The sequence below is a fragment of the Taurulus bubalis genome, assembly GCF_910589615.1.
Source record: "Taurulus bubalis genome assembly, chromosome: 1".
Lineage (NCBI taxonomy): Eukaryota > Metazoa > Chordata > Actinopteri > Perciformes > Cottidae > Taurulus > Taurulus bubalis.
In genome coordinates this window covers 40,199,732-40,226,603 of record NC_136589.1, presented here as the reverse complement: position 1 = coordinate 40,226,603, position 26,872 = coordinate 40,199,732, and the positions used below count along the sequence as shown (strand labels likewise).

General features: G+C 44.5%; 1 protein-coding gene across 3 annotated transcripts in view; it reads right to left on the bottom strand.

Moving 5' to 3' along the window:
• Positions 1–26,872, bottom strand: part of svilb (supervillin b) — a 46,426-nt gene that overhangs the window by 18,115 nt on the left and 1,439 nt on the right. For all 3 annotated transcript variants that reach the window (XM_079218576.1, XM_079218574.1, XM_079218575.1), the window contains exons 2-16: positions 18,349–18,412; positions 17,330–17,421; positions 17,198–17,255; positions 16,942–17,090; positions 15,487–16,294; positions 10,964–12,319; positions 10,315–10,485; positions 10,062–10,099; positions 8,689–8,750; positions 8,328–8,464; positions 8,133–8,228; positions 6,267–6,561; positions 5,775–5,840; positions 3,720–4,446; positions 1,663–2,137 (exon numbers count right to left, since the gene is read on the bottom strand). In XM_079218576.1, the coding sequence (XP_079074702.1) occupies positions 1,663–2,137; positions 3,720–4,446; positions 5,775–5,840; positions 6,267–6,561; positions 8,133–8,228; positions 8,328–8,464; positions 8,689–8,750; positions 10,062–10,099; positions 10,315–10,485; positions 10,964–12,319; positions 15,487–16,294; positions 16,942–17,090; positions 17,198–17,205 (4,388 nt within the window). In that variant the 5' untranslated portion in view covers positions 17,206–17,255; positions 17,330–17,421; positions 18,349–18,412. The remainder of the gene's footprint in view (positions 1–1,662; positions 2,138–3,719; positions 4,447–5,774; positions 5,841–6,266; positions 6,562–8,132; positions 8,229–8,327; positions 8,465–8,688; positions 8,751–10,061; positions 10,100–10,314; positions 10,486–10,963; positions 12,320–15,486; positions 16,295–16,941; positions 17,091–17,197; positions 17,256–17,329; positions 17,422–18,348; positions 18,413–26,872) is intronic.

Sequence of the window (26,872 nt, the reverse complement as noted above, 5' to 3'; positions counted from 1 at the left end):
CAATCTTTATTTTAAACTGTTTCGAAGTTTCGAAGATTCCAAAGACATCTAGGGTATTTCCATTTGATGAAACAGTGCAGCGATACAAATCACAAGAGGTTTGAATATGAAATTAAATCAGTGTGAACATCATTATAGCTTGAGTGAAGATCTGGAACAACCAAATACAAAATGCATGTGATACAATTAGATTTCACTGACATTTCTAATTTACCGTAGAGTCACCGGTCCCAAATGTTTAATAAACTAAAGTGAGCTCAAAAGCTAAACTAACGGCTATTTAAGGGAGGAAAAGTGGGATGATTGTATTCTAAGAAGTCTAAATTTAGCGTCACAATAATTGTTTTAATTACAGTCTATGTAAGTCTATGGAAAATATAACATTTATGTATAACAGTGCATCCTCCGATTGACCAAACATGTAGTGACCATGTGTGTCTAGAATCAAACCAAAACATCCGTAATAAAGAAAAAGCATCGTACGTCACGGGAGCTCAATCTAAACTCATTAGCATACATGTGAGTTTATTTTGGGCTCTGACAGTTATTGTGGTCAACCTAATAAATCATATAAAGGGGACAAAAAAAACGGTTCTGTGAAATAATCATTCAAGAGTGAAAAACCAGGTCAGAGATTTCCGCTTTCTAAACAGCAAACGGGCCTCCAAAAGCGCCGATAAGGGACGGCTGAGGGGTAAAAGAAAGTATGTCATCATCTCAGCTGCTTGAGAGTGGACGGCACAGAAAATGAGGGCATTGGGAGGAATCTGCTGAATCTCAGAGGATCCTCACAGCTCTCCGCTGGCTGGGAGGAGAAACACAAATGTTCCTAAAAGTCCAGTTCTTCATCTTATTAAGAGCCGACTGGATCCTGGATTTGTGAAAAAAAAAAATCAGGGCTGTTTAGTGACGGTCACAAGGAAGTAAAGAACAGCTCCCCTGACCACTGAACACACGTTCTGACCGCAATGCATGTGTGATGCTTATGGACGGAAATAGATTTGTCTCTCATATCTTGCACGACTGCTGAGCATCTGCGTCAAAATTGTGGTTCTTTGACAATTACCAACGGTCGCTTGGAGCAAAGCTTTACCTCCTTTTATTTCTTGAACCGTTTTGTTTTAGTCTTGATCTCTCTCTCTCTATTTATCTTCCCAACACACATAAAGGAGCCTCGATATATACGAGTTATTAAGAAAAAAGGAGCTCAGAGGAGCTAAGCTTTTAATTTGGCCTGTATTTAATTGTGGTTACTTCCTAATTATAAAAAGAAAATACAGATAGATATTCCAGAAAGACTACAGCAGTGTCCTCACACATATTTCACGTTGAAGGCTGAAGAGGGACTGGTTACTCCTCCATGGAGAGACTAAAATATTTTTGTTGGGCACGTGACTGGGAATGAGGGGGAGGAAAATGCAGCAAAGACAAGCTGACAGTAAATACTGTGAAGAGAGCCGATAATGTAACAGCCATTAAAGTTACATCAGTGTTATTCAGATTTTTCTGCCAAATTATCCTGTTTCCTGGTAAATAAAAATGCTATCACACTTCAGAGCACCGTCCACATTTGGTCAATTAGCCAGTAAGATGAAAGTATGCTGTAAATAAACGGGCTCATGGTCTTAATAGTGGCATAAACCTGACGGGTAACAAGCTCACCTCTCCCTGATGGACATCTGTTTGGCGGACATTTCGTCAGACAGTTGGTCTCCAGACTCCGTCGGGGACAGCAGATCTCCTGAATGGACACTGTGCTCGTCGAAGTCCTCGCCGTGGTCCAGGGGCACGGACTGGGAGTGGACCAGCGCCTGGGGGAAGGACTGGGGTTTGGGCTGCGTCTGTGGAGGCGGCAGGGGGGCCGTCTGCAGGTAGGGCTTCGGGAGAGGCTGGACGAATCCCTGAGGTCTGGGCTGGGTTTGCGGGGACTGAGAGAAAGGCTTGGGGTACGTCGGTGTAGGCTGGACGTCGGCCGCAGGTTTGGGTGGTGTCGGCGGAGGCTGCTGGGTGAAGGTCTTGGGGAGAGTTTGAGGAGGCTGGAGGCTGGTTTGCTGCTGGCTGCTGGAAACGTGAGACGCTGTCCTGGAGGACACTTTAGCCGTCAGTGGCCTCGGCGGTGCAGGATGATCCGGCACGTCTGAAATAAGCAAAACAGTATACGATCATGGAGTTACAATGATTCACAAACAACAAAGGCCTTGTAAATAACCCCATCGAAGGTTTATTGTTTTGGGTTGATTGCCTGCTTTGTATTTGCCTTATTGGTTCTTGACGTTTGCCGAGATGATAATGTATTGTTTGAAGAATTTATGGAATTTATAGAGGCTTTATGCTACTTTCTCTCTAATAGATGAATCAGACTTTTATTTTGAAAAGGTAAAAAGGAAGCGCAGATTTGTTTTATGCTTGAATGTTTTGACCCAAAGGAGGAAATTAAAGGAGTAATTTCAGGCATCTTCAACATAAGTGACCAACTTATTTGATTCCACTTTGTACCTCCGCCAAGTGGGTTACGTTTGTGGTTGTCTGTTTGTGTGTCAGCAGGATTTTAGTCAAACTCCAGGCCCTATTTTCATAAAACCTGGTGGTAAGGTGTCGCATTGGAAGATCTGAATTACGGGGCGGATACACAAATCATTTTTCACTTATGGAATCGGCCTTGGTGGAGGGCGCCGTTCTCCCGAGCGGCGCTTCTAGATACGTATTGTTTGATTACCAATAATCCCCTGTGCAACCAGAACTCATCCCTGAAACACATTCATGCACATGCAGCTGGTTTTGTAGGGAAGACGTGTGATTAGTATCATACAAAGCCTGCAGTGTGCAGGATGCTGTTCACATTTTGGGGACTCATCTGTCCACACAGTGGACTACATCTCAGGCTTTACACTTGTCTGTAGTTGAGGTCAGGGTAAAAGGTCAGCGTTCGGCATGTCGAGGAAAGTTGGCAGGGAGTTATCGTGAAGCAATGCAAGTCGTCCTGGCCTCACAATACAATATTCTGATAGATCTACCATTACTAAACTAAATAAGAGCACGGGCCTGCAAAGCCTGTGCTTTCATCTTTCTGTGTAGTGTTGATGTGCATGCATGCATGGGGTAAAAAGACCAACCCCTGGACACATTCTGCAATAGCACATACAAAACAGGTCAGGCCCATTATACTGGAGTATGCGCAGGGCTAACCCACAGGCGGTGATGTGGTGCACAGGGACCACAGCCCCGTTTAGGAGCCTGTGAGCACAAACACAGATCGATTTATTTATTTTGTAATCTCTGCCATCCATAAACTGACAGTCAGCATGTCAGGAAAGGGCTTCCTCTTTCTAGACAAAGGAAGCCACGAGGCAAATGCATGGGGAAATATGCTAATGAGATGCAGCTTCAGACGCCTCTCTCTCTTTCTGTATCAGCCAAATCAAATACCCCCCAGCAGGGACAAGTGTGTGCAGCCGGCAGGAAGCAATCATGCGTGGGAGCATGTTGCATGAGACAATGAGGGTAATGAGAACAGCCCCTTCCCTAGACGCTTGCTTCCACTTTTTTTTTTTGTGTCACTCCCTTTCTCTCTTCCCTTTACGTCTGCTACGTTTTTGATCTCTCTTCCCACATTCCTCCTTTCACTCTCAGCCATTCACATCCCCCCTTTTCATTATTCTTTTCACTTTTCTCCATCGCATATCTGTGTAAGATGTCGGGGGAGAAGCCTCCTTTCCTACCTGAGATGCCTGGCTGGCTCCTGCCGCTGCTCTTCTCCTGCTCCTGTGTGGAGGAGCCGTGAGCTGCCTCTCTCAGGTGCCCTCCTCTTCCTCTTCCTCCTCCCTCGGCTCTGTCCTTACTCTCCTGGGAGTGTCCGTCTGCGGCTCTCCGGCTGGGCAGAGGCTCCGGCTCGCCCCTCCGCGAAGAGAGCTCAGCGGAGTGCTGAGGCTGGGGATGCTGCCGCTGGTGTCTGCCGTCCCGGTCCCTGTCGGGGGAGTGCCGCTTTCCCTTAATGCCGCCGTCTTGGACCTCTCCTCTGGCTCCTCCCTGCTGTCGCCCCCGAACCTTCTCCTCCTCCTGACGCTCTCTCCGGCTCTCCTCCGCCGCCGCCTCCCCCTGCTGCCTGTGACTTGCAGAGGAGGTGGGAGCGCGAGGAGCCCCCGCTCTCTGCCAGCTCTCGGGGGGGAGAGGGGAGGAGCGGAGCTCGGGCTCGGGGCGGCCGGGGTCTCCGCTCTGGGTCATGGAGAAATACATCAACGCCCTCTCCTGGTGTCCGCTCGAAGTGCCGGCAGCCTGTTGTTGGGCAGGGGTGTAGGGCACGGCGGTGGACTTTCCTGGACGTAGACCGCCGTCGTCGCCGCTCCCTCCGGGCGTGATGGTTACCGTGGCTTGGGAGGTGACGGCCGCCACGGAGCGGATCAGGGAGGCAGACAGGGGCTCCAGTTTGATCGCGCCAGCGTTTTTCAGCTGCAGGAACAGCAGGAATCATGTTAGAAATTCGGGATGGATACGGAGAAAGGAAGGGTTAAATGTGATTGCGGCGGGGAAGTTAGAGGGCGGTGGAGATGTGTGTGGATGTGACAGGTGGATGAACAGATGGATGCGTGGAAGAATAAAGTGGAATGGTAAAGAAGATGGATGGATGAGGGGAAGGGAAACAGTTTAGAGTAGTTGGGGTTTGCTCATGAAGCTGCAGCTGTACAGCAACTCTGTCATTCACAAAATGGCAGCAGGAAGCCGAAGCACAGACTTTCACATTGAATCATGAAGACAGACAAAACATTCTGAAACTCAAAAGTATCTAAGCTATGCCATTCATGAACAATCATGCCGTATTCATGTTCAAATTAACTTATAATTTGATTTGTATAATAAGGACACAGTGGTGTTCTTAAAGGGAAATTATGGGATATTTAAACCTGCCCTATTTCCAATAAAATATGTGGCCATTGTGATTTTATTGGTCGTGCTAACTTGACATCTGCTGTCGATGAATCCCTGAGCAAGGAACAGTACCTAACCTTTAAACTAGAGCTGGCTGATGGTTACAAAATCACATAAAAAAGACCATTGTACTGAAACGCAAATTACTTTTGGTGCTTCATGTTTAATATTTAATGAAAAATGATTGTTGTTTTTTACAGCTAATCATAATGAGGCTTCTGAGTGTTGATTTTACTGAGATGGAACAATCAAATAAGTTCACAAAATGATATTACGGCCTGTAATACAGCCTCAAAAAGGTCAGTAAAACGCAGCATTAATATTTGTATCTTGAAATATGACCCATCTCTTCTTCCGGCTCCAGTATCTCAATACTCAAACTCTGCACCAGTTTACTGTCAATTGATTCTGACTGCAAAACAAGGTCTTTGTATTAACCCACACATTCGGCACACAGCCAGATCCATCCACATACTTTTTTTTCTGTGCTAGTTTATTCGTTTTGGGAGGAAGCCTGAATAAACTAGCATGCAGGATTTTCAGTCGAATAATCCCATGCTTGTTTTGCAACGGACAAGCGCATCACAGAAGCTGCTTGCATCCAAGAATGAGGAGCCGTAAACAAACAAGGCACCCGAAACTTTCAAACCAATTCCTCACGACAGAGCAACATCTGCCACTTCAAAACACACACTGAATTTTATTTAGGAATATCATCAAGCTCCGCTCAGCTGCTGTAAGTAAGCAAGACAAGACAACACTGGTCACCAGCGGGACCAATCGGATCAATCAAAAGCGGGATTGATTGATGCAACCAATCAGAAGCTCCGTACAGGCAGCGGGGGTCTTACATGTTCTCCCTGATTGGCCTTTAAGTCACCGTTAGACCCCGAGGAGGTTACCGGCGGCTCAGCTTCCTGTGTGGACACCAGCGATTGGCTATGAATGGAGGTGAAGTCTGCCTCTTACAAAGCATCTGACACTGTGTTTTCTGGGACAACATTTTGGGGTTTCACTGCATATAAAAGGTGGACAATGTATCAGTGTAAGGTGGTGACACATCTAAAAAAAAAAAAATCTAATTCTGTTCGCCACTCCCAAATGTCCCATATTTCTGGTTACGCTATAGTTGGAATGCTCTTGTGCTAATTTCACATTGGTGTCTGCATGTTTTTGTGATTTTTTTGTCTTTAAAACTCATTCATTCATTATTCATTTTGTGGGGGTAATTAGGATGGATGCCACCAACAAGACAAAAGTGAATCTATTGTAATGTTGTAAACTAAAATCAACTGAACTAGGAGCTGCATTACGCCAGCAAATGTTCTTATTCGTACTTTTACCTTCTGCACCTCTCCCTGGGTGATGGGTTGAGTCTGAAATCGGGCGCTGGCCCTGCGCTGGCGGGTGTCTCCTCGGGCCCCCTCGGCGGTCTTGCCCGAAGGCTGAGCGAGGCGGTTGAAGAGCGCCATCTTCTCAGCCAAGGTGAGGGTGGACAGGTCCGGCTCCTTGGAGAAAAACTCCAGCCCATCTCCCTCTGTCCCGGCACTGGGGGCTTGAGCTGGTTTCCGGTGCTCCTGGGTCTCCTTCTCCTGATCCTGGACGGTTGCTGAGTCTGGCTGCGAGCAGGCCGGGATGCTGGGTAGTGAAAGTGGGGCGTCATTGGGTGAGGGATGGGTGTAGCTCTTCCAAGAACCATTTGATTTCTGCTTCTGGCCGGCAGAACATTTTTAATTGAAGTATGTAAGATTTAAGATTATATGGGGTTTGTATCCTCTTACAATATACAATATACAAGGTGCTGATAAACCATATCCAGTTGCCTTTGACTTAAAACCTTTAGATATCCTATGACATGGATGACCGAGAATCTTCATAGACATGAAAAGATTGTGTTCTATATCAAAATCTTGTTGAATTTGAGTATTTAAAAAGGAAAAACTGTAATCTGTCTCTATTCAAACAAAACATCTGCAGTCTAAAAGGTGCCAAAATCAGACGTGTTCCTCCGTTGAATATCAAATAACTGAACATGCATGCAGCAACCAGCGAGCAGGTAAATAGCTGCAACAACAGTGGCAGATTACAGGCGCAGCAACAAAGACATAAGTAGATCAGCGTGCATATGCCAGATAATCATATAATGCACTCGGATGTTTGCGGGGGTTAGGGAGATCTCGCAGCAGTGTGCTAAGTTAAACCGGGGTCGGTAAACAAACTGCAGGACGCGTGAACCTGGACCTGCAGGCGGCTTTAACCGACTCAACTTCTGACCTTTCCCTAAGGTATGCAACCCTTTTTTTGTGACCCGAGCGTGAGAAACGCTGCGAGAGGGAATGCTTGGAAACTGGGCACGGGAAGTACCGAATGAGTTACAGTGTTAACGGCGACTTCCTTCCCCTATAAGGTGCACTTAGGTAAGAAGCAGCACACGAGGGGGGCCGGAATAAGAAAGTAAGATGAAACGGATGAGCAGATCAGCACGTCAGCCAGGAGAGGGAGACGGAGAGCTAAATGTCTGTGGCGCTACATTTCAGTTGGTTGCAAGAGTCATAGTGTAAATATGTCAAGGGTGGGTTAGCTTTCTTTACAGCTTAGTTGAAGGGTTATCTCAAGGGTGAAATACTTTAATACTTTAAGGGTGAAATTCTTTCTGAATATTTTATCTCCTCACATTTTTAAATAACAGAGATATTTAAAGACCCCATAAATGGTAATTTCTTAGCCCATAGAGGTCCATCAATAACGTGCAGAATCAATAACTTCTTTTAAATCACTTCTTAAAACCCATTTTTATAGAATTGCTTTTAAGTGATGTCATCCTTTTATGATCTATTATGCAGTTCTTTTGTTCCCCTGATTTTGTTTGAATATTTTATTTATTTGTTTGTTTTCTACTCCATTTGATCTTTTTGGTTATTTGTTTGGTTTTGCTGTATTCATTGCCTTTATGGTGTGGTCCTTTTTGTTTACTGGCATTTAAGTTATGTCTATTCTTTGATTATCTGTAGAGCACTTTGTAAACTTTGTTTTTAAAAGGTGCTATATAAATAAAGTTATTATTATTATTATCTACTGTAATGCTTTCATTGAACTGAGATCATACAAGCGCACATATTTCCCAAAGGGGTACAACGAGCACAGAAACATGTTATGTAAGTGAGCATGCGACACATGCACACTCACACAGATGCAAAGCACAGCTGTACCTGATGCTGGTAACACTGGTGCCGACGACAGTGGGGCTGGAGACACGAGTGACACGAGTGTAGACGCTCAGAGGTTGTGACGACGTGGCAGGATCACTTAAAAGTGGGAAAAAAGGAGGTACAGATGACAAAGAAGCTGTGAAATATAGATAATTCCAACAGATTGTTGGACAACAAGCAAAATCCAAGATCTACCTTGAAGCATTGACCACCTCCTTGTTGGTGACGGGTTGAGTGTTTGACCGATCCTGAACTCTTCTCAGGCGCCTTTCTACGGCAGCGTTTCGAGAGCGCGGTTTGGGAATACTTCCGTCTGATGTCCTTTCCAGCTCCTGGAGGAATACGTCAGGAGGAACATCAGTACTTTGGTTTAGAAAAGCTGAGTGATATTTTAAGAAAGAAAATATAAATATTTAAAGTTCCAAGTAACTAAATATGGAAACTGCAAACTACACGAATAACAAAATCTGAACAAAGCCCCAGTTTTTTGTTTTGAGATTATGATCACAAAACGATTGCTCATTCAAAAATAAACAGTATGAAGTAGGAAGTGTACCCTGAAGAGAGACCTCTTGGCAGCCACACTCATCTTGGCTCTATCGTCCAGTTTTCCTTCATCTAGTGAAAAGGAGAGAAGAATTATGTTACGTGGCATCAACAGGGTTCATACACATTTTGACCAATGGATTTCCATGACTTTAAACCAAATTTACATGACCAAACATTTTGTGAAATCTCGGTGTAAACATGAAAAAGTGAGAAAATGTAGTATTTAAACTAACAATGAGAATTCCAAAGCATATATGCAGAAGAAGACACTCAGCCAGCAGCTAGCTAGCCTGTAGCGAAAGTTATAGAGAAGTATTTAAAACGAAATAATGAAGACGAAGGTGCTGCTGAACATGAAGACTGCTGAAGCGTATCATTCACATCATAAGGCTATATTTTAATTAACTTTATTTAAAATGTTATTTACAGTTTATTTCATTTTAAAATTAGTATTTGGAATTGTGTGCACACTTGTCTGCAGAGAAATAGTTGCTCAATAATTGTGAACACACAGATATTCTCTTAAAGTAAAAACCTCACTTTTACTGTCTTAAATATTCAGGTTTGAGGTTTATTAACATGTTGGATTAGCCGAGAGCACTGTAGTAGTTCAATAATACAATTAATCCTAAAAAAAAACTACTTTCCTAATAATTGTGCAGTTTATTTGTTTTATTACCACATTATTTATCAAATTTCAATTTTTTTTCACCATTTTTTTGAGTCTCCCTTGTTTTTGACTTGAGCCTTTAAATTAGTTAGTGTATTAGCTTGATTTGTTCCATGACTGTGCAGGTTCACATACACATGATCAATAAATGTCTTTGTGATGATCATATTGTATCATGTCATTTATTTGACAAGGTTTTTGCTTGTTGAACTGTAGGTAGATTTGATTTAGTTATTAAAGACAAATCAAACCAAGAGTGTGATCAATTACTTATTAAACCAATACAGTGTTAATATTTTAATGGGCCCCGGGGCACTTTGTACTTGAAAAGTTGGGCCCCGAGGTCAAAAAGGTTAAGAACCCCTGCCTTAAATGACACAAATGAATGAGAGACAACAGTTTGATTAAAAGAATAAACATGTATATAGATGCCTGCTTATATTATGAGCGTCTTTCTTTTAAAAGCATATTAATTATTTCAAACTCAGGGCAAATGAACGACATGAACACATGAATATAACACATTTCCATGACTCCAGGACTTTTCCAGGCCTGGAAATAACCATTTTAAAATTCCATGACTTTTCCAGGTTTTCCCATGACCGTAAGAACCCTGCATCAACTGTATTTAAACTTCTGGCAAAATGTCATTACAATTTTCTTTGAAAATGAAGAATTATATGTGCATGTATGCAGTAAACAGAATTTACCTTCAGGATCCTGAAGCAGTGATGGGCTTAGACGAGACCTGCAGAAAACAATAACATACGTCAAGCATCAGCATTGAAAACCTTTTTTTTTTTTTTATGTATTTGAGGAACCATGATGTGATTTTCATGATCTGAAGGCCAACCTAGAACCATTCTCCACCATGCAATTCCATGGAATAAATTAACAAATCATGTACAAATAAAATGCTTCTGAAGAGCTCCTGCTGATCGCTATAGAGAGCTCTCCTTGTACCTATCTGACTCCAGCCGCTCTGCAGACGTGATGGGCTGGGTCCTAAACCTCTCCGACATGCGACTGTCTCCTGGAGTGATGTAGCGCCGAGGCCTCCGAGCAACCCTGTCCCGATCGCTGCCGCTAGCCGGGTCTAAGTCCATTGCTGACAGATCAACTTTAGTAGTCTCACTTTCATAGATTTAGAAAGATTGACAAGGACAACAAAGAGGAGAAGTAGAGAAAACTATTAACAACGTTTGGTTTTAGTAGACTGGGTTTACCAGAAACTGCACTCAAGTTAGAAGAACGGGGTCTCACACATTGGTGCACACGCTGAGCACAACGTAACTGCAACCCAACCGTGAAGAGCCATTTCTCAAAGTTAACATGCAGCAGCAGACAACTTCCAAAGTGTATCTAGCAAGAGCCGACGTTAACTTTCACAAGTAAGTTAAGCTCCAAAAAAACAAAATGGCAGACACAACGATGATCATGATGATGGTAGATTTCATTGCAAAACACTGTGACACATTTCATGCCACAGATCATTCTAAAATCAGCATAATTTTTTCTTGGATCATAGGATTATGTTTTTGCAACAGCTTACTAATGCAGAGTTAGACGGTTATTTAGCGATGCAACACAGAGCCCATGCCATTGGACCTACAACTCGGGTTTCCGGTTGGCATTCTCCAGATACGAGTGTCGCAGCTGTGCGACCGACACCCTGGTGTCCAGGGAGCCCATCTCCTCGTTGGACATCCCCGGTGGAGGCATGGCCCTCAACGCCTCTCTGCTGGCCGCTGTCCTCTCCATGCGATACGTTGTAGAATGCTGGCCTATGCCGATATCTGACATGGCGCGGGCTCTTATCTTGGGTTTGGGGCCCCCTCTCATCTCCACGGTTCTTTGTTTGGCTTGTGGCAAAGAGGAGCACTTCTGGAGATAGATGGTTGAGTCAAACGTCTGGTTCCCCGGTGGGTCCGGCCGCTGCTGCTGCTGCCTCTGGGGCTCAAAGTCTAGTTGGGGCTCTTGTGGATCTCTCCGAGAGTCTCGCTGCTGATTTGGAGGCTCTTGTCTTTGGAGCTCAAACTCCTGCTGTCTTTGAGGGGGCTGTTGTTGTTTTTGAGGCTCTGGCGGCTGTCTCGGCTGGTCGTACTGATGCTGCGTTGGAGGTTCTTGCTGTTGAATTTGAGCAACATGTTGTCTCTGTCTGGGTTCGTACTGTTGTTGCGTTGGGTGCTCTTGCTGCTCAATGTGGGGCTCTTGGTGGTAAACAGGCTCTGAGGATTGATGCTGCCTGGGCTGCTGGAGTACAAAGGTGTGAGAGGGCTGCATCGATTTAAACACCCTCTCCTCTTGGCTGTCATTGTTAGAGAGACGCTCTCTCCCTCTTTCTCTGATCCTCTCGACATTTCTCTCCCTCCCCCTCTCCCTCGGTCTCTCCTGATCCCAGTCCTCCTCGCCTCGAGTCATCCTCCTCAGTTCTGGGCTGTAGTTCTGCCAGTCCGCGTCTTCCTGACGGCCCCTGTGAGGCTCATCCACACTCTTTTCCCTTCGGCGGATCTCTGAGGGCAAAACGGCTTTCCTGCTCTTCAGCAAGCCCTCTGTATGGGCCTCTTCCTTCAGGGCCTGCCTAGCCTCTGATCTTGCCTCCCTGTGGGTGGCGTGGATTTGGTCGGCACTCACTCTCCTTCGTGGTGGCACCTCAGGAGGCCCAGGAAGTTTGGCAGCGGTCACTGGAGCAGGGAGGGCCAAATAGGGCTGAGAGTCAACAACAGGGCCAGTGTGTTGGTACTCGGGGATGGAAAGAGGGTAGGCTGTTTGTCCGTGGGCCGTATGGTGGCCTGCGCTGGGCTGAGGCTGGGGAACGGTCCTTTGCTCGGTGGGTTCTGAGCGTTGTGGGGTGTACTGAGCAGAGTTCCCCTGAGTACGGTGTCTGTTACCCTGGTGCTTGTCTGGACTCCAGTCGGGTGGCCTCTGGACCGTTTCATCCCTGGACAATCGTTCTCTTACCCGGATTCTTGGGGAAATAAATGGATAAGGCACACTGAGATTCCAGTTCAGTTAAAGACCTTCGGCATTCGGAGGTGACTAAAGAGCATATGCCAAGCTTTTATTCTGAAGGGACACAAGGGATGGTAAATGATTAAATATACGAGCCAAATGTATTATCCAACTACATATTTTGCTGTAGCTGAGTGGTTTCCAAACAGCCATCTGCTACTTGCCGAGGCAGCCGGTCGGGCAGACAAACTTAACACCCGCAGCTCAAATCCCCCAAAAATGTATTGATTAAAATTTTGCACAAGCTTAATTGAATTCCCACAAACAATTGTGAAAGCCTATTGCATACAAGTTTATGAAACAAGAGTATCATGGGACCAACTTGAGCTAAGAAAAAAATCCAACAGTAGAATTGCGACAAGGTCAAGTAGCACCATGGCCTGGGTTTCTTAGTTCAAACATCTCTCTCTCTCCCCCCCCCCTTCTCTCTCTCTCTCCCTCTCCCTCTCCCTCTCCCTCTCCCTCTCTCTCCCTTTCTCCCTCTCTCTCCCTCTCTCCCTCTCCCCCTCCCCCACCTAAGCCTACACTATTTTCATCTCCAACCTTCTGAACCCTGGTAGCCAAAGGTTGCTCTAATCTCATTGTGGACCACTAAGCCAGACATAATTGATGGGCCTCTGCTTTATCTGACATGGCATGAAGGACTTACACAGTGCTGGTGCTACATGAGTACACACTAACATACATGGGACAGACATACTAGCTAGAAAATGATCAGAATGTCCTCTTTTGAGACTCATCAGACATTACCAACAAATAGACTTAGTGGTTTTCCTTCCTATATTACGTAATCTTTGCAAATGGAGCAAATAGGTGCTTATGTGAAATCAATAAAGCTGTACTGACACTCTCTATAAAGGTTTGTCTCACCATGCTAGACATCGCCTCTGTGCATTTCACCTGTCCATACGGCTCAAAGGCTGGCCGTGGGCTTTCATCCTTTTACAGGATATTAGAAAGTCAGCTATCTGGGCCACAGTCCAGTCCAGAAATACATGTACACTCAAGGACTTTAATGGAAAACCAAAAAAAAAAAAAAAAAAAATCAAAGATGTCTGCTAATCTGTTCCTCTCTAGATAGAATCTTTTCAGCACCAAAATATATCAGGTGATTAAAAAAAAAACAAACATTTTATCTTATGCAACGACATTGTCAAAGTCCCTGACAGGGTACTCGGATGTAATTTCATAAGGGTTAACAGGCCAGAATCTGAGAAAGGGGGGGGAGCGCGGCATCAGCTGACAAGTGCTGAGTCAGTTGGTCTACCACAGACTGGGTCAGGGCATCGACCTGACTAATGTTGTCACCCCATCAACTCTGGTTCACTAACTCCGCTCAACTGCTCATGAAACCCAGGCCAAACAGTCACAACTCATTTAACAAGGCGTATGGCATTGTGCTGATGAACAAATGGACAGTTTTTACAGAGTTCTGGGTATGTTTGTACAACATGATCTGACTTTTGTGACAGAAGAGTTGGAAGCCAATCGGGTCAAGTACCCAAGAATTTAACCAAACCATGTTTATGTTTGATTCTCAATGGGATGTAGGTATGAATTCACAATTATTCTATTATTGAAATGTTCTTAAGAAGGGTGCTTTTCCGCCTATACTTTCAGGCTGGGCCTTACTTTGCTATTTTGACAGTGATTTGAATAAATGGGATACTTGTTTTTTTGACCTCCGTGACTTTCATTTATGAGTTTGACAAATTCTCCAAAAACTGATGAAAATGAGTGACGGTATTCAGTGACATTTTTAGCCTCTTTCATAGTTTTTTAAGACAGACAAATGACAAGTGAAAGAGATTAGAGTGCAAGGAAAAGGTCATCAACGTCATGCTATTACAAAATGAATCAGCAGCCAACGGCCATCTTAAACACATGTACCCGGTGGACGATGGTGCTTTGTGAGGTCTTTTTACAGACGGTACCTTGGAGGCCAGCTGAAGACCGTCTGAGTGTCAGTCTCTGAGTCTCTGTTGAGAAACCAGTCGCTCTGTGACAGGGCGGCCAGGCTAAAAGATGACGCGGTGACAGTGTTAAACCCCTGAGGGAGAATTCTGATCACTCTTAAAAGATCAGCGCAAAAGGAGCAGCACTGATGAGCTTAACTGTAATCATGGTTATTTTAACATGTTACAGACGAAGATCAGTGTAAAATGTGCATTTTGTACATTTTAATCAAATGTTTGTCATTAAAGTGTGACTATTTTCAATCAGTACTTCTTGACCTTCATATGAATTTATATTATATTATTCATGAGTTATTATGTCACTTGTCTCGGCTGCAATGTCATCATGTCAATTATTTTTCTAAACGACTTCACTTGACGAATATAACCATTTTCATCCCTTTTGTGGTATCGTATTCAAGTTTTTTTTTATATGAAGAGACATAAGCTCTTTGCTAATGGACCAAGCTGCTGGTAAATCGGGGTCACCTCTCGGGCCAAGCAGGGAAATCATATCCCCTCCAGAAACCCACCCTGCAACCTTTCTCTGATGAGCTCCCCAGAGCACCTTTCCGTGTGAAACTGGAGCGGGACGTGACGGAGCCGGACCCACAGTCTAGAAAGATCCTGAATACTGGCCCAGTGGTGAACGCAGCAGGCTAGTTTGCTCATTATGGTTGTAAAAATGTATAGCACGCTCCTTTTGGAAGCGATTAGCAGCCAGTGGATGAGTCTAAATACTGTCAGGAAAACAGGTTCATGTGGTTGAAACTAAAAATACACTGTAGACAGAACGACCCAGAGAGGAATATATACCGGTTGGGGGGGGGGGGTCAAGATTTGACCACTTTTGTATTTAAAAAAGAGTTTCTGCATAGGGTAAAAAAAAATAAAAAATTATAGTGGGGTGGCAAAGACACAAAAAGTGTGCATTCCTAAGTCTTGAGTCATGTTAGACTTTAAAAGGAGCTAAATACAAAATTGGGGAGCATTTCTATTGACTCGCAACGGCTCTCAACATGGTGACGGCTGAGCCGGCAGGTATGCAAACTGAACCATTTATATCATGTCAAATCTTGAGTAAGAGCTGTCCAATCTGTTGTTTGTTAAGTGGTCGGTCTTAGTTGATGTATTCACGTATGTTCTCACCCGTTCTTTATAAACTCACCCCTGTCTGTTGAGGATGCTCTGGGCCTGCTGCTCTATGAACAAATCCCCTGGTGAGATGCCGTAGCGAGTGGAGGGCAGGGAGGCCCGGCGGCCGGTGCGAGGGGAGCTGGGCACCGCTGCAATGCTGTAATCCCTGGTGGAGGCGGGGCTTGGCTCCTGATGGGCAGCGTCCTGGGACTGAGGTGGATGCTGCTCCTGGGTTCTGGATCTAGAAGCGGTCGAGCGCTCTGGAGCCGCACCGCGCCGGTAGTTCTCCATGTTCATCGCTCTTTCCCGCTCCGAAAATCGCCTGGGCCTTTCTTGTGTGGGGGGAGGGGCTTGGTTTGAGTGGGCGGGGCTGGAGGTGGAAACAGGGGCAGAATCCGGGTGCGTCCTCATGTAAACCCTGCCCACTCCAGCGCGGTACGGCGCCCTGGGCTCCCGTCCTTGTTCCTCGGCTTCCTGTCTGTCTCCCTCTCGCCTGGGAGTCGTTTGTCGGTCAGAGGCGTCCGCGTCACGCCGAGACCGGTAGCGCGGCGTGTAATCGATGTCCGCCTCCTGGTCCAGGAGGATGCCGTAGCGCTCTGACAGCTGACGGCGGCGCTCGGCTTTGTAGCGGGCGATGCGTTCGGCCTTGGAACTGAGGCTGCCGGCGATAGCGGGGCCAGAAGTGGGCGTAGACGAGGTGGATAACGTTACTGGGTCAACATACACCAACATTGGCTCCTGGCGGCCGCTGCCGACGCCACCTTTGACCTGAGGTGATCTGTCTAGAGATGACAGCTGCTTCTGGGGTGCCTCCAACTCCTCTCGGCTGTAGCGCCTCACTGTCGTAAATAGAGGAAACACTCGATTACACTCCAGCAGCCATGTTCGGGTGCATTGTAGGCGACAACATTTAATTTCCTACATAAAAAAAACATGGTTTACAAATACTGAATGACAAACATGAGCTCTGTTTCCAACGTGGGAACATATCGCAGGCTTCATACGCAATTTGACCAATGCATTTCCATGACTTTTCCATGACTTTAAACCAAATTTCCATGACCAAACATTTTGTGAAATCTGGGTGTAAACATGAAAAAGTGAGAAAATGTAGTATTTAAATTAACAATGCATACAGTAAACCTTAAATGAATGAGACAATAGTTTGATTAAAAGAATAAACATTTATATAGATGCCTGTATGTATGCCTGCTTATATTTTGAGCGTCTTTTTTTTAAAAGCATATTAATTATTTCAAACTCAGCGTAAATGAATGTCATGAACACATGAATACAACACATTTCCAAAACTTTTGGGATTTTATTTTTTTCAAGGACTTTTCCAGGACTGGAAACAAGCATTTCAAAATTCCATGACTTTTCCAGGTTTTCCATGACCGTAAGAATCCCTGATATCGGGAGAGCAAATCCAAGTCCAATTAAAGGCAGCTTCATTTGTTTTGGCAGTGCATCGGGCCATGCTTACCCATCACACAAGGCTCACAGGGATCTGAGGCGCGGGTGTACCGCGGAGGATCCTCCTCCAGCATCCTGTTGGCGACCATGCCACCGGACACCAGCGCAGGCGGAGCGTCACTTTCCATCCCCTCCAGGCGCCGGGCTATCCTCTCCTTCCTGTCAACAGGGAGGAAGGCAGAAGTTAAAGGGCAGCGGCTGCTCAGTCGAGTTAGTTTTCATGAAAATATTCAAGTTTGTGTGAAAGCAGTGATATCTAAAGATACCTGTTCATTCCTAAATCCTTTGTGGCTGCTCCCTCAAAGTGTTTCTTTAACTCTGAAACTGAACATAACCGAATGTCATTTGTTTGTCAATTAAACATAAAAAAAAAAAAACACAACAAAATCGAGACACACCCTTGGGAAGGACGACCAGGAGTTTGGCATCTGTGTCTGAAACACTCTTGACCAAGGCGGTCTTGTCACCCAGGGAGAAGTCACTCTGAAAACTGAACGAGAAGACAGAATCACAAACTCAAATGAATCAAAATGAAACTCATTACATTCTGACAATATATATTTAATTGAATATGTCCTTCTCGGAAATAACCGGCAATTCTAGGAGGATGAGCAGCTTTCCTAGTTGTCTATTTCAGCCGTCCACACAACAAGGTGGCAGGTAAAGGTAAAACTCAGCTGGTGCTACTTCCCGACAGGATCCAGCTTATTTAAGAACGAGGTCACCAAGTCCTGACTCTCCTCCAATTAGAAGCACAGCGTCAAGGTCTTAATTAATGCCATTACATATCACAACCAACAGGTCACTCAAACCAGGATAAATAAACTCACCGTTTCTTATTTCTTTACAAAACAAACTATTTCATTTATATATATTTTTTTAAACAGAGCTGTTTGAAATTATCATTTCTAGACCAGAGTGGACTGCATTGCTTTGGCTTGTCATCTTCAGTTTGGGTTAGGTTTGTCAATTTTCACAGATAAATTCCCTGATTTTAATTAATTAAATAAATAAAAGGTTCTCACTGCCGGCCGGCTAAAGAACCGGCGGAAACCCCTAGACTAATGCAAAAGGAGCTTAGGTGACTGGTGCTCCTGAAGGAGGTATTATGGCCTTAATGCCATGTGAACAAAAAAGTGTCTTTAAGATAAGCTGTTCCAGGCATCCTCGGCTTTTAATGCTTACTGCGCATGATAAGCTAAGGCTGTCTCCTGCAGTAAAGCCTATATCCTTTCAAATCACGTCGCAATGACAAAGCAGAAAACGCAAATGCTCTTAGAAAACGCAACACATTATTTTAATTTGACTGTCTTCGTGCTGCTGTAACACCTGAATTTCCCCTCTTTGGATGAACAAAGGCTTGTATTATCTTTCTGTAGGTCATTTTGGTGATTGCAAACAACAACAGAAAACACACCTTAAGGCCTCTGTTGGGAATGAGGCTGAGCTGCAAAGCTTGGTCCGAGCTTTAGGTCCAAACTCTAAAAAGAGAAACAAGACTCGGTTAAACTTGAACGACAAAAAAAAGGAAATCTACACTCCGAATCTCTGTGTATGTTTTCCTGGTCAAGATGAACTGTACATGTCTGCTGGCATTTGGAAGTATAGCACCGGTAGATCTACATTAAAAACAAATGCTAACTTCATGTTTTTTGTCCACACAACGGATTATAGCACAACTGGCTGAAAGATAGCTGAAAAAAAAAAATGCTTATTTCAGTTTAATCAAGACCTGTAGTGAAATTTGTGCCGAGCAGGAAATTGGAAGGATCTGTGTTCGCGTCGAGCCTCAGATGTCTATCTTCCTTTACTGTGAAACCTTTTGTATGAAGGGTGCTGTACAAATAAAGTGTATTGTTTGTATAATCATTATTGTTATTATTATTATTTCAGATGGGTACGGTAGAAGGGAAGTTTTCCGACTGGCTTAAAAAAATTCCCCAATTAATTTCATTGAGGTCTCTATGTTAGAAAAATAATGACTTCTTCTTTGTAGCATGAGCAGCATAATTCTACTGTCCTTTTAACTTAAATTATTCGTTATAAATGCGGATAAAAGTGACAATGAAACGGTTTAGACGCAGCTGAAAAGCATCGATGTGCCGTTTGGTTCTGACCGGACATGTCCAGCCTCTGGTACGAGTCAAAAAAAGGCTGCTCAGAAAGTTCACACATCTAGTCCCCAATGCTGATAGTTGACCCCCTCCCGGCCGGAGTTGTATCCCAGTATAGGAGCCGGATCACCTTACTGCTCCAGACGCCTCCAGAACAACTCCAGCCTATTCTGGCCCCCGAGGCCTGTGTGAACACGTGTAAAAGCGTGGCGGTAGAGTCCTAATGATCACCGAGACGTCAGGTTCAAGGGCCTCTCAGGAGCTTTGTGACATGTTTTTGGTGGAAGTGATGACACAAGTCAGAATTAGACAAAGCGAGGCCAGAAACTCTGGGTTTTTGTACATTATTTTGTCATTTGTGAAGCCTTTGGGAACTTTGTGTAAATGTATCTGCCTGTTTATCTGTGTGGAAAGCCCCCTTCCTACTGCAGGTTGTCAACAAAACAAGCAGCACCAGGGCTCAAGGTTGACGGTGCCAGAGAGCAGCTTAGGCTGCTGATGGTCCAAAAGTGAGCGTGGTGAGGAAAGGGATTTTCTATAAATATTCAGAGGAGCGAAATAGACTTCCTGTGCGAGTTGGGCCCTTTCGATTGCACACAATCGACGGAGTGCATTTAACAAGCTGGAACGTCAGAGAGGAGGAAACAAGAGAAAGCACAGAGTAGCACACACACACACACACACCTGACGAACACACGGCACTAGACGTAGCGGTAGAAATGACCTTTCACTACTCGACCACACATCCCATTCATTCACTCAGAGCAGACGCTAACATTCGTACCCAAAGCAACAGATTATCCGAAAATCCTTCAAATCATTAAACGGGGATGAGCAACTCTTACGCGCCACGAATCCTCGTGTCGTCGGATCCAACCAAGCAAACAGAAGCAAAACAAGGGAGTCTACCTGGGAACGTGCCGCGTTCGAATCCCCCGGACCTGCTGTCATCACTGACAGCCATCATCTATCTCAGTAAGGAGCTAAAGTCCCCCAAGCAGAGTTAAGGTGTATTCAAGTGGGTTAAGCAAGTCCTCCCATAGCCAGACCGAGCCTTCCCTTTTCAGAGGCCTTACCTTGGCCACATGGCTGCTCATGGTTCACATGGTAACTAGAGATCCATGGGTTTCGAAACATGTTTGGGGGAGGAGAGAAGAAGGATGCCGCGAGACTCCCCCCTCCTCCGGTCACGGCGGTGGCGGTCGGCGGAAAGAAGCGACGGCTGCAACCGGCAAGCAGACAGGCAGGGATGGAGGTGGTGACACGCACACACAAACACACACACACACACACACACACAGACACAAGCAGAGAGAAGCACACGGCCACAGCAGAGTGACTGCCGAGCACAGACTAACTGTCATACGGGGTGTGTGTGTGTGTCGGTGTGTGTGTGTGTGTACAGGCGAGGGAGCTGAGAGAGAGAGACAGCACAGCAGGGTGCTAAAGCAGCTCAGAGCCCTAATCAGATTACAGGCAGAAATTAGCCTTGATGATAAAAACTCTGGAACAGGATTGGAGGAGGATGCCAGCAGGGCCGCAGGAGGCGTTGTCGGGTCCAAGGCTCCTGGGAGTCAAGATGGTATCCTCAACGCCACACGCACATCACACTTCCAAAAAAGCCAGAGATTGCATTAACATCACTGTCGTTGAGTCGTCTTCTGGTTTATTCAGTTTTTTTTAAATGCAGTTTGGGAGTCCAACCAGTTCATAAAATTGAGTGGGCCACTGGGAGAACGACTCATCGCGGTTGAATGGTTTTTACTGACAGCCGTGCGATGGAGCCAGTTCAGCCAGTAAGAAAGGCTTTATTGTACGGCAGAAGAACGTCACTCATAATTTCCTGCCAAATTGTTCTTCTTTATCATTCAACGCTACACCGCTAGCGAGGATTTTTGTTGACTACAACTTATTGATTTTGGGGTGTACTTTATTTCTGTCTTCCTCTAGCTTTTTCACTCTCAGTGCACTGAGGTACAGACACAAACACACATTCTTCGCTAATACACGACAAAAATGTGCATCTACTTCATCACATCGGGTAGTAGTGAGCGTCTCGCAGTCACATGACCAGCCACCACATCACAGACTGAGTCTTTAAGTTGCTTCTCCAAATGCTCGCTGAGAGGAAAAGGGAGAATAAGTGTCTTCCTGACATTTCATTTTCAAGACTAAAATCAAACAACAGCGGTTAAGAATAAATAAAAATCACTAACATCTAGAAATCTGAATGGCATGCAAGTGATGTTGGGCTTAAAATCATATTTTGTTGTTCATATAACTGTTAAAACCCAGAAACATACAAACCAAAATAACACAAAGTTGGCCTCTTCATAGCTCAGGATCAAAGCTGCCTTGATGGCGAATCAAAACTCAAATAAAAGAACCTGTTTTCTTTGGTTCTGCCAAATAAATTGTGAAGTGACGACCTGAAGTACAAAACAATACAGCTCTCTGATCTGTTTCGAATAAGTGAGCTGCTCATGAAATAAATAAAAAGCCAGCTCTTTCACAACTTGTCACACACTTTTGGAGTCTAACCCCTCGTCTGCTGCTTTTTCTCACCCTTTCACACACACAACCCCCCCACCTTCCCCAGTCTGCCTCCGCGTTGACGCCCCTAATAAGGCAACATGTGTTGTGAGTGGCTGCCTCGGGGAGAGGTCACCCTGTCGGCCGGCCGCTCTCTGTTTACCAGGAGAGGACCGTCTCCCCGCCCGCTCTGCCTGCTTTTCTTACTCCTTCTACCTTTCCTTCCCCAGATTTCTCCCCCTTTGACATCCATCTTGCTCAACCCTGCAGCCCCCACCGTCGTCCCAACTCTCTCTCTCATTCCACCTCTCTTTCTCCTCTCGCATTTCTTTTTTTTTCCTCTTAATCTTCTTCCCTGATCTTTCTCCATGTCACCTCTTTTTTTTTTCTCCTTCCGTGCCAGAGCAACAACAAACATGATGAATGCTCCGTCACTCGCTCTCCGTCTCGCCGCTTGCATGCATTTCATGAGGCTTTTCTTGGAAGTAAAGCACACTGGCACAAGACAGACTTATGGGAATTTGTGTCAGACCTCATGACCGGGACACAGACCTTCGTCACTATCTCAGTCAACAGAAGTTTGTTGACAAATTAGCTCTTTAATTCTGGGGTTGGAGGTTTTAAAAAGTCATTTAAAAAAGGAACAGCGTGTAGCATTTAATGGGATCTATTGGAAGATATAACACATTAGTAAGTATGTTTTTGTGTGTGTGTGTGTGTGTGTGTGTGTGTGTGTGTGTGTGTGTGTGTGTGTGTGTGTGTGTGTGTGTGTGTGTGTAGTCACCTGAAAATAAGAATCATTGTGCTTTTGTTAATTTAGAATGAGCCGCTTATATAGAAATACAGAGTGGGTCCTCTTCCTGGAGCAGGCGGCCATGTTTCTACAGAAGCCCAGAACGGACAAACCAATCGCTGGGTCTAAATGGGGCCGTTCACGTTTTTCAAGTTTTTTTTTTTGTCGTCAACCATTGTCGTTCTCTTTCGGGCTCGACAAAGCGGAGAAAGTTCAGTTGCAATCTGCAACCTTGCCGCTAGAGGGCGCCACATCCTACACGTTGCACCTTTTAAAAGGCTTGTATCTCACTTGCATATTCTGCAACTCTCTGTTATTTTTTTTTACTTGTTTCCATTTTTATGTACAATTAATAAGCTCCTGTTGCTTAACTGTAAATGTCTGAATGTAAAGAATATTGATGATCCTCGCCACTAACAGAGAGAGAAAAGCAATGTTGAAAAAAACAAAAAAACATTGTGAGTAAAAATAAGATCACTTTTTGTTATCAATACATAAATAAATCATATGACTAAAAGGCCTGCAGCCTGTAAATTGCCATCTTCACAATTATCATTTACCACATCAACTGTCGGGTCAAAGAAACCTGCACCAATGCGCTCTGTCTGACTTTACTCGTCTCTTGGGGTCACAGACAAATACAAATGTGAAACTCGGCTCAACAGTTTCATCTTGCAAAACTGGATGTACAAACCAGTCAATAAAATTCAACACCCGGAACATCACGTAAACACCACGAGGTGTGTGACTCAACATCAAAGCGTCTCTGCTAATCAAAGTTTAAGCTCCGAAGCTCAGCAGCACACACTGGTCATACACTGTGGACTTTTTTACTTATGGAAACCACATGATCCTTTGTTTCAGTCGGCCTTTAAGCGGCCTGAGCTCTGCTGAGCTCTACGGGATCCACATTGTTGAGCACGGACTTCTTTTAGGTCAAAACGTGAACCACGGTTTTAAGTCATGGATTCATATTGGCCATGAGCATTTTTCGAAAGCTATTGCAAAAACAGTTTCTACATTTTGTATTATTTTGTCAATTATGTTGTGTATTAACAGTTGATTGAGTCTTTCGTGTCTGACCCTGCCAAGTTTTGCCACTACATTTGGAGGTAGCAATTCATTTTATATTTACAATAGTTTTTATAAGTTAACCTCGCACTTATTCTGTGTGTTGAATTTACTGCTGTGCGATATGAAGAAAAACAAATATCAGAATATTTTCTACCCGATGCCTCGATAACGATGATGACGACACAATGAGATCATGTGGATATATTTACTGGGTAAAGATAAATAATAGGACAGCTAGAACAGTCTGGTAAATTCATAAAAATACACCAAATGAATGTGATGAAGTCTTTGAACCCAGGAAAAGACACTTATGCAATATTATGACATCCAAAATCTAAGATAATATCTAGTCTCTTTAATGATACTGATATAATATCAATATAATTAACCCAGCTCTATTTCAATGTGTGCTTTGAAAACAGTGTTTTCTCTTAAACGAGCGTATCTATATTCAGGTTTATGCTTCTTTTCCTGTTCAGCCATGCTGGATTATAGCAGCTAACACAAACTACTCACTTCTTGCAGTGTTTTTAACAACTTTTCCAAGGCGACTGTTATCACACACCTGGTGTTTAGAATAGCAATGTGATTATTGTTTTATTAGAAACGTGATAATTCATTAATTAACTTCTGTGCACTTTGGTCGGCAGCAGACACCGTGCTCCAAGCTAGCCTGCCTTTATTAGGAGAAACTGCCTCTGTTCAGGGCTGGCATCAGATACACTAATATAAACACACGCACACACATGCAGAGGAAGTATATGATCCAAAGTCTCTCACACTAACACACACACACACATTGACACCACAACATGGGTCAAGTGGGAGCCTGCAGGCAGCAGAGGAGGAAACCTTCATCGTTTCCTCCTCCCTTAAACATTTACTCTGTAGCTCCAGATCCGCGTTCCTCTCTGCTGCCTTGCATCAACTCTACCTGACACTCGGCAAAGAAATCTGCCTGCTCTGCTCTTATATGGATATCGATGAGCACGGAGCCCGGTGTGCTGATGAGAGACACTTCAGAAGTTCTGCAACTCTCCGACAGAGCAGGAGAGAGGGAGGGAAAGGGAGCAAAGACGGAGTGGGAGAGGGTGAAGGAGGAGGGAGAGGAAGACTTCATGCCAGAAATGGTTACGTCTTTTCTCCTTCCTCCCTGAACAGCCTTCTAAACGAGTAGAAACCCAACCGTTGTTTGTATTATAAGACATTAAGTACTATATTTGGCTTATTTCTTGTCATATTATTATTGTGTTATTCTTGCGTCCCAGTGTTTTAGTTGTTTTTCAAAAGAAAACCTTAAAAAAAAAGTGCAAAGATATGAGACTGGGGGCTTTTGGATTGCCTCTCGTTGGCTCTCAACATGGCAACGACTGATCCGGCTAACGAAGTTTACCTGAGGGGGAACCAGGCAGTTGGTGCTACGGCTAACGGAGTTTACCTGAGGGGGAACCAGACAGTTGGTGCTACGGCTAACGCAGTTTAACTGAGGGAGAACCAGACAGTTGGTTCTACGGCTAACGGTGTTTACCTTGAGGGGGAACCAGACAGTTGGTGCTACGGCTAACGGTGTTTACCTTGAGGGGGAACCAGACAGTTGGTGCTACGGCTAACGGTGTTTACCTTGAAGGGGAACCAGGCAGTTGGTGCTACGGCTAACGGTGTTTACCTTGAGGCGGAACCAGACAGTTGGTGCTACGGCTAACGGAGTTTACCTGAGGGGGAACCAGATAGTTGGTGCTACGGCTAATGCAGTTTAACTGAGGGAGAACCAGACAGTTGGTTCCACGGCTAACGGTGTTTACCTTGAGGGGGAACCAGACAGTTGGTGCTACGGCTAACGGTGTTTACCTTGAGGGGGAACCAGGCAGTTGGTGCTACGGCTAACGGTGTTTACCTTGAGGGGGAACCAGGCAGTTGGTGCTACGGCTAACGGTGTTTACCTTGAGGGGGAACCAGACAGTTGGTGCTACGGCTAACGCTGTTTACCTTGAGGGGGAACCAGACAGTTGGTGCTACGGCTAACGGAGTTTACCTGAGGGGGAACCAGGCAGTTGGTGCTACGGCTAACGGAGTTTACCTTGAGGGGGAACCAGGCAGTTGGTGCTACGGCTAATGGAGTTTACCTGAGGGGGAACCAGGCAGTTGGTGCTACGGCTAACGGAGTTTACCTGAAAGTTGGTGCTACGCTTCTGCTGTCGATCGGTTATCAGCTGTAAACCGCCGTAGGAGAGCAGCGGTGGAGAAACTCTTAAAAAAAATTAAAAAACACAGAGGGAGAGCGACTTCATTCTCTGCTCATTTAGATATTACTCAATCGTCATTTTTTTTCTTTAAATTTGGCAAAAAGTTGTTGCTATACTCTGAATCTTGTATAAATCTCCTTTCACTGACTAAATTTCATTTCTATTGAAACATCCATAAAGTACCTTTACAACCCATCACTGTGCAATACCAGCTTGCTTGTTGCCGTACATAAATACAAAGTACACACTAAATGATGCCATAACATACCAGATAAAGATAAATCATGAGTTACATGTGTCAGTAAAAATGTATATCCTAAAAAACTGGATCCATTTAGGGGCATGGATGTAGTGGCCATCATCGCTGATGTAACTAGAGATGTCCTGATTATTATCAGAGGAAATATCACGGTTTCCTGATTATCTATCAGAATATTTAAAGACAAATGTGTACTAAAATATTTATTATCACATTCAACTATATCATTTATTTAGTTAAAATCATCCATGTTGGTCAATTGCATAAAAATAATACACAATTCAAATGACAAGAAAATAAAAGACAATTTTTTATTGATAACAAAATCTTGGCATTGGCAGTTTTGCTTATGTATTTAAAGCTGCTTATTGCTCGTGTTGGGAAGTTAATGTAGCATAATGTAGCTAAATGGAACCTCCATTCATTATAACTGTCATTGTTAGTCGCCCTCCTTCTGCCGATCAACACACATAGTTGTTTTTTCTTTAATCTAGTGTTGTGTTGGATTGATGCCAAACAGCAGATCACATATTTTTTTTACTTTATACAGTTATTCTTCAGGCGAGTGGCACTACTCTCTCATACACAAAACAAACCTGTGCACACGTTAGATGACTCTCGCGAGAGACGATTTCACCTCCCGCACAAACAACGTGTCTCGCAAGACTCGTTTCCACAGGCATAAGCAGGACATCCCGACGTCAACAAGTAACCCAAAACAGCAGTCACACTTTTCAGACAGAGGCTGGCATGTTAGCCGGCTCTCTGAGATGCTAAGTGCTGCCGATAACCGCAGACAGCGGGGTGCTGAGTACAGAGATACAAGTCAACTGGAGCATGAGACAACACTCAGCAGGTCACACACCTGTTGAATACAAATACGAGTCGTGTTCTCCTCCTTAAGGAGGCAGGACAATGATGACAGG